This window comes from Camelina sativa, chromosome 17 (genome assembly GCF_030686135.1).
Source record: "Camelina sativa cultivar CO46 ecotype springtype chromosome 17, ASM3068613v1".
In the NCBI taxonomy this organism is placed as follows: Eukaryota; Viridiplantae; Streptophyta; class Magnoliopsida; order Brassicales; family Brassicaceae; genus Camelina; species Camelina sativa.
Genome location: NC_141896.1, coordinates 9,355,699 through 9,365,690, shown reverse-complemented (window position 1 = coordinate 9,365,690; position 9,992 = coordinate 9,355,699). Strand labels below are relative to the sequence as shown.

Below are 9,992 nucleotides of genomic sequence, written 5' to 3'. Positions count from 1 at the left end.
AAAAATAACTCTACCCATTAAAGTTTTAACTCATTAAATCTCTAAAACTATTTTTATGGATGCTAGAATCTCTCAAATTTAAATGATAAATAACAGATTTTCCATAACAAAAGTTTACAATATCCATAATTATATTAACATTAATAAATTTCCTAAACCGAAAATCCAATTATAAAATGTCACATTAAATATGTTGAAAACCCCCCATATAATTTGGTTTATTTTTTATTTTTTGAGGAATTACCAAAAAAATTAAAATTCTATTAATTATCATAAACTATATATATTGACATGGAAAAATTATGAACTATAAAAATATGCTAATTTGGTAAAACAATTAACATAACTAAACTTGATAAAAAAACTTATTTTGATTATTTTTTTTACGCAAAAACTTATTTTGATTTTGGTGAAACGGGTTGACATTAATCTCATATAGGAAGTTAAGTGGAATTGTTTTTTTTTTTAAATACTTTTAGATGTATACCAGGAGATAAATGTATTACTACACTATACATATATCACACAGGTTAAAACCTTGAAAACACTAGAAAATCATATATTTTGAATACTTATATAAAATACCTGTAAAATTTTGTATTTTTAAAATTAACAAAACAATAATAAAATAATAAATAAATACAATATAAATTTTTAATTTTTAAAATTAAAAATATTGTCCCATGGTGTACCGTGGGTTAAATTCTAGTTACAAACAAAAATGTAATGGGTTTTGCTATGTAATAAGTGTAACAAAGTGATATAAGTGTATAAAATATTCATACAAATATCTTAATATATAAAGTTTGGTTCTTAAAGTTAATAACTCACCAGATCGTGACACATGTTAGTTTTAACGATCAGAGATCAAAGTTAAAAACTCACCAGATTGTGACACGTGTCAGTTTTAACGATTATATATTCAAGTTAGTAACTCATCAGATCAGGACACGTGTCAATTTTAACGATCATAAATCATATATCAAAGTTAGTAACTCATCAGATTGTGACATGTGTGAGTTTTCAAGATCATAAATCACAATTTTCAAGTTTGGTAAAATGATGCATAAGATAATTATAATCTTATTATATTAAAAAAAACTTTGTTAATCCTAAAAGGAAAAACATTATAAATACACCCCTCTATATAAGCAAATAGATGATGACATATTTTTCACCAAACAAAATAATTTCGAATACCTTTGTTTTTCTTGGTAATTTTTTTTTTGTTTTTAATTAACCTTTTGTTTGACGCATCATCGTTCTTGAACAAGTCTCGAACGCAATTTGTTTGTTTTCTAATCGAAGCAACTATATAAAAAGATTCCTAGATATTACCATGTGTTTTCGTCGTTGTTTCTTTGAATTTTGTTTCGTTTCTCAATTTCATAATGCATATTACACAAACTTTGACTTTGAAGTGTTAACAAAGTTTTTTATGCATAATAATTAAAGTTTTTGGGATTAACAAATTTCTCACAGAGTTATTATTATTTCTATTAATTTGCAGGACAGGTACCATAAAAAAAAGATGAATACACAAATGCAAGATAACAACTGAGATAATATGACACTAGATCAACTAAACTGAAAGTGTTCTTAATTCTTATCGTCGAACGATAGTACGTCTTACAAGAAATTGGGAAGTAAGAATTTTTTTTAAAAAATAATGAGCTCAATAGAATAAATTTTCTCTTAAAATAGATTATAATGAGCTCATTAGAATAAATTTTCTCTTAAAATAGATTATAATAGTTTTAAATTGTTTTATTTAATTTATATTTTCATCTTTGAATTATTTGAGATTCATATATTACCGTGCTTATAATTTTCTATTATTTCATTAATTATGTCAAATTATTTTTCTTCTAATTTCTCAAGCTTGATTAGTTGGTTATAGACCTTTTTTTTGTGCAAACATAATTGTTACCATTCGTTCAATCTTGAAAGGAGATAAAGAGGAGAAGGTTATCAACCTAATGGTTAGATAAAATAGGCTAATCAAACACAAACTTGCAACAAACGTAGATAGATTGGAAAAACATAAATTGTTGTTGATAGATCTATACGAGCTTGGAGACAGAGGCTACATTATGGTGTGTCAAAGAAACTTCCATGAAATACATTGTGAAATTTAACATTAGTTACTATAAAAATATTTTGTGACGTTGGAAAAAAGAATTTAGTTTCATTGGTTGCTGGAGCAAGCCACTTTGAGATAGCTAAAATACGTGAACATGTTCTTTCTACACAAGAGGAGGACAAAATCAAGGTTTTCTCTATGGTGGAGGAGGTTGGACGCAAGGTTATATCCCCAAGGAGGAAGGCGGAGCAAAAGTTCTCTCCATAAGGGAAGAGGGCAGAACCGAAGTTCTCTCCATGATTAGTCATACACTATTATTATGTAATTTATTTTTTATTCAAAATATTTTTTGAACCAACAATTTTAGTGATTAAAGAAACTATGCAAAAGTGAAAGTAAAAAGACGTATAATAGTTTGATTAATTTGTTCATATATACATTTTCTAGGTAGTGGTAAATAATATATTTGTAACATAAAAAATACACTTTTAATGGTAACATGCATAAAATATTTGTATATGGATATAAATTAATGTATCATAGCAAAATAAAAAAAAAAAAAAAATAATGTACAAGAAATTTTAATACATTTTTATTAAATTTAATTTTATTTACAAAACTTTAAACCCGCGCATCGGAGATTATTATCTAGTAATGGAATAAAGTACACATTTTAATAAACATATACTTCCTCTGTTTCATAATATAGGATGTTTAGAAGATTATTTTTGTTTCATAATATAAGATGTTTCCAACTTTCTATGCAATTTTTAGATTAATTGTATATTTTATATTATGCAGTCTTGAGTATGATTGGTTAAACTTTTTAAAAGTAATTTTTTCTTAATATGTGTGTTTCTACTAAAACATCATATATTTTGAAACGGAAAGAGTAATATGTTAACTAAAAATATGGATAACTGTTGTAGTTGAAATGGTTCCACCTCTCCCACGTATACGTCACTTTCGTTAGTTTCAAGACTTTGAAATTTATGTGGCTAAAATTTGATAGAAGCAGTGAAACCAACAAGTTTGATGGCACTCGGTTTGTTTCCGGACTAGAGCTGTGAATGTGGAATAAGAATTAGCCAGCCCTCTCGGTATTTGAGAGAATGCCTGCTAGAACCGAGGTTTCTTGGAATTTAATGATTACTGGATTCTTAAAGGTAGGTAGGTGTCTATCTATAGTCTGCACAGCAACTTTCAGCCGTATGCCTGAGAAATCTGTCAAGTCTCATTGACACTCCTGAGGTAACAGGATATAGTCTCAACAGAGATTTCAAATCAGCCAGTAAGATTTTCCACCAAACGCAAGTTAAAAAATGTGGTCTCCTATAATAAAAACACTTTTGAGAAGGTTTTACCTTTATTTAATATATATATATATATATTTTTTTAATATCAAATATAGCTTTACAATTTATAATGATCAAACTCTATGCTAGCAAAATGTGGGCTTGGTGTACTATCCGAACATCGGCTTCTAATATGTTAATTACGTTGTTGGAAAAATAAATATGTTAATTAAGTAAGAAAAATATAAAAACAAAAATTAGTTATTTAACCATTAAAGATAAAACTATAAGAGATTTGCTTTGTTGCCTCTACTAGTCTCATTACAACATCTTTCATACTTTTGTGATTATTATAGTGGGTTTAGAGTGACAAAATTTTTTTTTTTAAAGTTTCTTTCTTCCAAATTGTTTTATAGTTAAGTAAAATAATTCATGCTTTCATTTTTTATTTTTTATTTTTTTTGCTTTCTTTTTTTTCTGATTTTTGTACCCAATTCGTTTTCAATTTTTAGTTTGTAACTTTATTTTGGAAACTTGGTTTAATATTTTGTGGAGAAAATGGAAGAAAATGTTTTAACCGTTTGGTGGACTTGGATTCATGGTATGAGCTCGAAACCAAGTACTCAAACCTCAAGAACGCTCTTGGCGCAACAAAGTCATGAGCAGAGCCGTGCCTTAGTATATTAAAAAAGGCATTTGCCTTAGGCCACAAAAAAATTACATAAATAATAGGCCACATTTTTTCCTAACTTAGGCTGAACATTCATTTTTATGTAATGTTACAGGAATTTTTCTGGAAACAAAACTCATATCATTTACATTTATGAAAAAATTGTTTGTTTTTCCTCTGCATTAGCTACTAAATCTTGCTTTTTAGGAATGTGTTTTGAAAATGAACAATATTTCCTTTTCTATATACCAAAAGTAAGATAAAAATTTCTCAAAAATAGAATGTAAGAAGCTACATTTTTTATTATTTGTCTTAGGCTTCTATGGACCTTGGCACTGCACTGGTCATGAGATTCTGACAAACTCTGGCCACAATGGAAGCTCTCATGCCAATGGTCTCTGACGATTTGATCCAGCAATGTGTCATCAATAATGTTATCTTCTTTCTCACTTGTTATAAATCTCAAAAAAATTATAATTTATTAGGAAATATTGTTCTTGTTTAAACCAGAGAAGCAATGTCTATAGCAATGTTCTGAGCATCTCTTGAAATACCAGCCAAGCCTTGTCTCCCAAACCCAACACTGTACAACCCGTTGTTCCCCTTCCAGTGACACGGGAACTCGCGTTTTGGCATCCCATTCTCGTTGAACAGATCTCCATCATCAACCTGTGTCACATCAGATCCCTTTTAAAACAAGAACAGAGTTTTTATTTTCTCTGTTTCCGTGTCTGAAGTTGCAAATATACCTGAAGCCATTTCGAAACGCTGCTTTTGTAACCAGTTGCGAACACAATAGAGTCTATGTGTTTGGTCTTTCCATCTACAAACTCCACTCTCTTCCCTTCTATACGCTTTATAGACGGCACAACCTGAACCTTGCCGGACTTAATCTCTCCCACGCAGCCGACGTCGATGGTAGGTGACCGACCGGTGATAAGCTTGTTCATAAACGGGCCGTTCTTGGGTCTCACAAGCCCATATCTCGAAGTATTACCAAACCTCACCTCCGCGAGTAAGAGACACAAACGGTCAACTAATTTTACCGGGAAAAAACTGAGCAACGACATTCCTATCCGTACGATAGATCTCGTCAACACGTGCACCTATATACATCAATTACGAAATTGTAATGTTATTATAAAGTTTTATCAATACGAGTTTTATTAATATGTATATATATAGATAGTTAGTTACTTACGGGGCTACGAGCAACGATGGAGACCTTAGCGCTGCACTTAGACAGTTCATAAGCAATCTCCATACCGGAATTACCACATCCGACGACTAAAACATCTTTTCCGGCGAACTTATCACCGTTCTTGTATTCACTTGAATGCAAATACTCTCCTTTAAACCTCTCTACAAGCCCCGGAATCTCCGGGATCACACCTTCGCCGTTCTCTCCCGTCGCAGCCACCACATACTTCGCCGAATAAACTTCTCTCGACATATCTTTTTCATTATCCACCTCAACGATCCATCGACTATCTTTGAAGTGCGCGGATTTCACGTTCCGGTTATACCTAGGGTTTACGTTGAAACGTGTGGCGTATTCGTCAAGGTAACTGATGAAACCTAGCTTGGAGACGAATGTAGGAGCGTTTGAAGGGAATGGCATGTGAGGGAGTTGACAGAATTGCTTTGCGAGGTGAAGACTGAGACGATCGTAAGACCTTGTTTTCCAGAGAGAGGCACTGCAATCTTCTCTTTCGACCACTATGTTCGGTATGTTCAACCGGTTTAGACAAGCTGATGTGGCTAAACCGGCTGGTCCTGCACCGATTATGAGAACCAGAATCTTGATTTCTTCTTTCACCATTTTTTGTTGTTGTTGCTTCTGCTTCTGTTGTTGTTGTTGTTGTCAGTGTTGTAGTGTGATTATTAACGCAGTGACACTCACGCTGTCAAAACTGGACTGGGATGTGTATCTATTTATATGCATGACTGAATTTTTTTTGATAATTAAATGATTGGAATTACATAAATTACAAAATAGTATGTTGATTACTCGAAGTAGTGAATCATAGGATATGTTGGACGAATTCATACTCTCTTTTTTTGCTGTTTTAGCAAGTGATTCTCTCTGTGGAATTAGTCTTAGATTAAGTCAACGCGGTTGTCAATTTCAAGAATTTCCTTAATTACTCTAGTCAATAGCTTCTAAATAACAATTAGCTTTTGCCCAAAATTTTCATTTATCGAGTTCACACATTCACTCTAAGTAGACAATTAATAAGTGTACTAGTACGGAGAAAAATGAAGCACGGTACCTTAGTACCTAGTACTAGGGTTGGATCTTGGATATGATTATTACAACTTTACAATGCATAGAGTAACTATGACTTAGTGCTTACTGTCGTTTTGTGTCCGAAATTAGAAATCTGAGATTGACATACGAAGCTGTTAAGTGTTAAGCACCTAGGCGAAAAGGAAAAAAGGAAAATATTTTAGGTGAATCATCTTGAACAAATTACTCTTTCAATTTGACCTAGAGACATTACAAATTAAAATTTGAAACTCAATATGAACACCGCGTAAATACCGTTTATGATGCTTTCACACATCAGCAGTTATATATATGTGGGCATACGGTTATTACGTTGTGGGTGAAACCATGTTATTTTTTAATCTCAATTACGGAATATGATTGATCAGCGGTAACTTTATTCAAATCAGAGCTGTTATAATCTTTCGTATATGTAGCTTTTATATTAAAAGATAACAAAAAGGTTCTATGGTGTAGTGGTTAGCACTCTGGACTTTGAATCCAGCGACCTGGGTTCGACTCCCGGTAGGACCTTCTCTTTTTACACTATACACACTGACGCGTCCAAATTTCCTTGTTTTTGTCTATTATCATCCTCAAGATTTTACAATCCCAAGGAATTGCATGCACCATATCAAACAAAGATTCTGATTATTGACTGATATGGACCTTTAACAATCTAAAAGAAGGCTTAAATTTGTCAGAGGGACTCTCAAGACAAAGAGGTCTTAGTGAACATAGCACCAAAATATCTCTCAAGACATAGAAAGAACTCAAAAGCTCCATAAGGTTTCACATTCACCTTGAAAAGCTACTTCGTTTATAATAATACTGCTTCTATATACAACCTATCTAGTGTTCTGTTTTAGTGAGCCGGATGAGGAACTGGGTTGTGTGCGCGATGAGCCTGAAGGATACAAGCACAGTGCACGGATGTCAAGTTCAGACAACCGCTCATGACAAGTGAATGCCTTCCAGAACATGTGTGAAGAGCAGGAAAGGTATCGCAAACAGCTTGAACCGCTGAAGGTGTAAGGGCAGTGCATTGGCTAATGTTGAGACTGCTCAGTCCTTCTTCATCGTATTTGCCTTTCTTAACCGATTTCCATGAACCTGGTTTGTTCTTTACCCCGCTTTGAGCTAGTGAGTACATCGCCCTGTCTGTTATGTTTCTGCAGTAGTATAACCCCAGTGACCTCAAGTGGACACACCAGTCTGCTAGAGCTACCACACTCTCATCTGCAAAATATTACATAACCAAACCGAATTTGATTACACACTTTAAGGATCTCAAGGTCAAGGGTTTTCTGAGTCCATCTATACAACAACCTAGTTTCTAGTTTTGTTTAGTTCAGTGCAAATATCAAATCAAAGTGCGATACTGAGGAAAGACCAATGATCTTAGCTTCGAGTAAGTTTAACTGTGTCAAATACCTGTAATTAGAACACAGCCACAGAGGTCAAGAGTCCTGAGATCTGGGCAGCCATAAGCTAAACTCATTACCCCTTCATCACTGATATTCTCACACCATCCCAAATTTAGTGACTGCATCTGATTGCAGTTATTCCCAATAGCCTGCACAAATCAAGATGAACAAAGTGTTCAACTCTACCACTCTTATGACCAATGAAGCAAAACCATATTGAGAGAGAACATTAATTAATAAACAAAGATTCACCTCCAAGGCACTATCAGATACAGCATTGACACATCCGCAGAGATTCAAAACTTTAAGCTTTCTACAGAATCTGGTCAGATACGCAATAGCAGTGTCGCTGAATGAAGTACAGCCGCTAAGGTTGAGTTTCGTGAGGTCAGGGCAACCATGAGCAAGTGCATAGAGGGAACGATCAGTAAGTCTCAAACTTTTGCTGAGATCAAGCTCTTGTAGCTCATGGCAGTGATTTGCTATGGCCTCCACTGCATTGTCCTCTAGCTGTGGTTTGTCCTGCCGCAGTATTAAAGTCTGCAGCTTTGCGATCTTGGGAGCAAGAGAAAGAACCAAGCTGTTCATGTTTTTGTTGCACCTGATTAAAAAGAAGGAAAAACAGAGAGTGCAGACAAAAGATTCAATGTAAATACAGTGAAAATGACAAGAACATGCTTCAAGTGTTTCAAACATGCAAGAGTCATCTTCAGACTATTCCTCTGGATAAAAAGAGCTTGGTTTTACCTTCCTAATGAAACCTGATCTATCATATTAAAGGATTCATCAAAATGTAAAGCAGCTTTCTCACTTTTTTCCATATATCAAAGTTACCATCAACAAATGAGTGAAATGTTCTTCAAAACAAAAAAAGATCTGATCTTTACACAAAAACCAGATAATAAACCAGCATAACCGTAAACCACAAGATGAAATCAAGACTCTGGAAACTCAGCTCAGCTCCAACTTCAAAGCCAAAACACCAACACAGAGATGAGGGTTTTTAAGTTAAGATAGAGAGAGAGAGAGAGAGAGAGAGGAATTTACCAAGAGAGACAGAGGCGAGTGAGGCCAAGAGAGATAGCATCTCTCCAGCCAGAGCAAACACCAGAAGCAACAATGACATTTCGATCATCAACAAGAGAAAGGATCCTCATCAGAAGCTCCACAGGGATGTCTTTCCACTCTTTGATCGAAACCCCTTCCATCTTCATCTTAAGAAAACACTGGTCAACTTCCATGGATGATGCTTCTTCTCCAACCATCACCATCTTTATAACGAAGCGGTGGCCTTGATCCTATCACCACAAAGAAGATTATGAGAGATATAAGAAATAAAAGGAGGAGAGAGAGTAATTATATCTGCCATTTTCACAAACCTCGAAAGACGATAAAAGCACTGTGTATGAAAGATTAAAAAAAAAAAAAAAAAGACAAGCTTTTCAATTTTCAGGGGGAAACAGAACAAATACAAAGCTTTCAATCTCAGAGTTTTACTCTGGTTTCTATACTTTTCTAGAAGTCGAAGAACTTTATATCCTCCAATTTTTATTTTTATTTTCAAGTATGTAAACACATAAACCTCTTCAGAAGAAAAAGAAAAAAAAAAATCACAGCTTTGGGCTTTAAAGATCATACCTTTGAACTAGTTTCTTCGTCTCTCTTTCTGGGTTTTGTTCAGTTGTTTTGTTTCCCTTTATTGAAGTAATTAACGCAGAGCTATAATAAATCTCTAGAAAGAAGGTACTAGTAACAAAGAGAAGAAACAAATAAATGAAAAAAAGAAAAAAAGCTTTGATAAAAATGGGAAGGGAAAGAGAAAGAGAGAAACGTGTGGGAAAAAGCTTCGTGACGCGTAAGCTGCCACTTGTATTATAGTGACTGGCAAAATAAGTTTGTTCATTGTTTAGGCTTTTTTAATAGTATCCAAAGCCAATTTTCCTCACATGTTTTTATACTTTAATCTTAGAACTAAGTATTATACTATAAATTATGATTACATATTTAATTAACAAGCGAATATTGCTTAAGAAACAAATGGTTTAACTGAATTGATTTGGCAATGGTGTTGTGTTATTGAGGAATTATTTATTCTTTGTGTAATAGAATAGAAGAAAGGAGATGCGTGAATCAGTGAATGTGTGTGTCGAAATCGACTAAAAGTGGACAACTGGTTGTAGAGTACGATTTGATAAAAATCGAAACCGCAACTAATGAAGTCCACTCATTTTTATATGCGCACTCCAAA

At 33.5% G+C, this 9,992-nt stretch overlaps 2 protein-coding genes and 1 non-coding gene across 3 annotated transcripts; 1 reads left to right on the top strand and 2 right to left on the bottom strand.

Moving 5' to 3' along the window:
• Window positions 1-4,442: 4,442 nt before the first annotated feature.
• LOC104759333 (putative indole-3-pyruvate monooxygenase YUCCA11) lies at window positions 4,443-5,870 on the bottom strand. The gene is made up of 3 exons (XM_010482278.2): window positions 5,250-5,870; window positions 4,798-5,154; window positions 4,443-4,717 (listed from the first exon to the last, which is right to left on the bottom strand). The coding sequence occupies exons 1-3, from the start codon at window positions 5,868-5,870 to the stop codon at window positions 4,550-4,552; spliced, it is 1,146 nt and encodes a 381-aa protein (XP_010480580.1). The 3' UTR covers window positions 4,443-4,549.
• A 909-nt stretch (window positions 5,871-6,779) lies between these two features.
• On the top strand, window positions 6,780-6,851 carry TRNAQ-UUG (transfer RNA glutamine (anticodon UUG)). Its single transcript has one exon. It is a non-coding gene; the product is annotated as a tRNA-Gln (tRNA).
• A 100-nt stretch (window positions 6,852-6,951) lies between these two features.
• LOC104756500 (F-box protein SKP2A) lies at window positions 6,952-9,944 on the bottom strand. The gene is made up of 5 exons (XM_010479103.3): window positions 9,383-9,944; window positions 8,792-9,042; window positions 7,997-8,345; window positions 7,752-7,893; window positions 6,952-7,556 (listed from the first exon to the last, which is right to left on the bottom strand). Exons 2-5 carry the CDS (start codon window positions 9,013-9,015, stop codon window positions 7,183-7,185), a joined length of 1,089 nt encoding a protein of 362 aa, XP_010477405.1. The 5' UTR covers window positions 9,016-9,042; window positions 9,383-9,944; the 3' UTR covers window positions 6,952-7,182.
• Window positions 9,945-9,992: the final 48 nt, after the last annotated feature.

Excerpts from the sequence above, each read along its gene's own strand:
- LOC104759333 (XM_010482278.2), bottom strand. The coding sequence starts at position 5,870 with ATGGTGAAAGAAGAAATCAAGATTCTGGTTCTCATAATCGGTGCAGGA. Across the intron at positions 5,155-5,249 it reads CCATCGTTGCTCGTAGCCCC|GTGCACGTGTTGACGAGATC; the intron begins GTAAGTAACTAA and ends TGATGTATATAG. Across the intron at positions 4,718-4,797 it reads GCGTTTCGAAATGGCTTCAG|GTTGATGATGGAGATCTGTT; the intron begins GTATATTTGCAA and ends GATGTGACACAG.
- LOC104756500 (XM_010479103.3), bottom strand. The coding sequence starts at position 9,015 with ATGGTGATGGTTGGAGAAGAAGCATCATCCATGGAAGTTGACCAGTGT. Across the intron at positions 7,894-7,996 it reads TATCTGATAGTGCCTTGGAG|GCTATTGGGAATAACTGCAA; the intron begins GTGAATCTTTGT and ends TGATTTGTGCAG. Across the intron at positions 7,557-7,751 it reads TGGCTGTGTTCTAATTACAG|ATGAGAGTGTGGTAGCTCTA; the intron begins GTATTTGACACA and ends AATATTTTGCAG.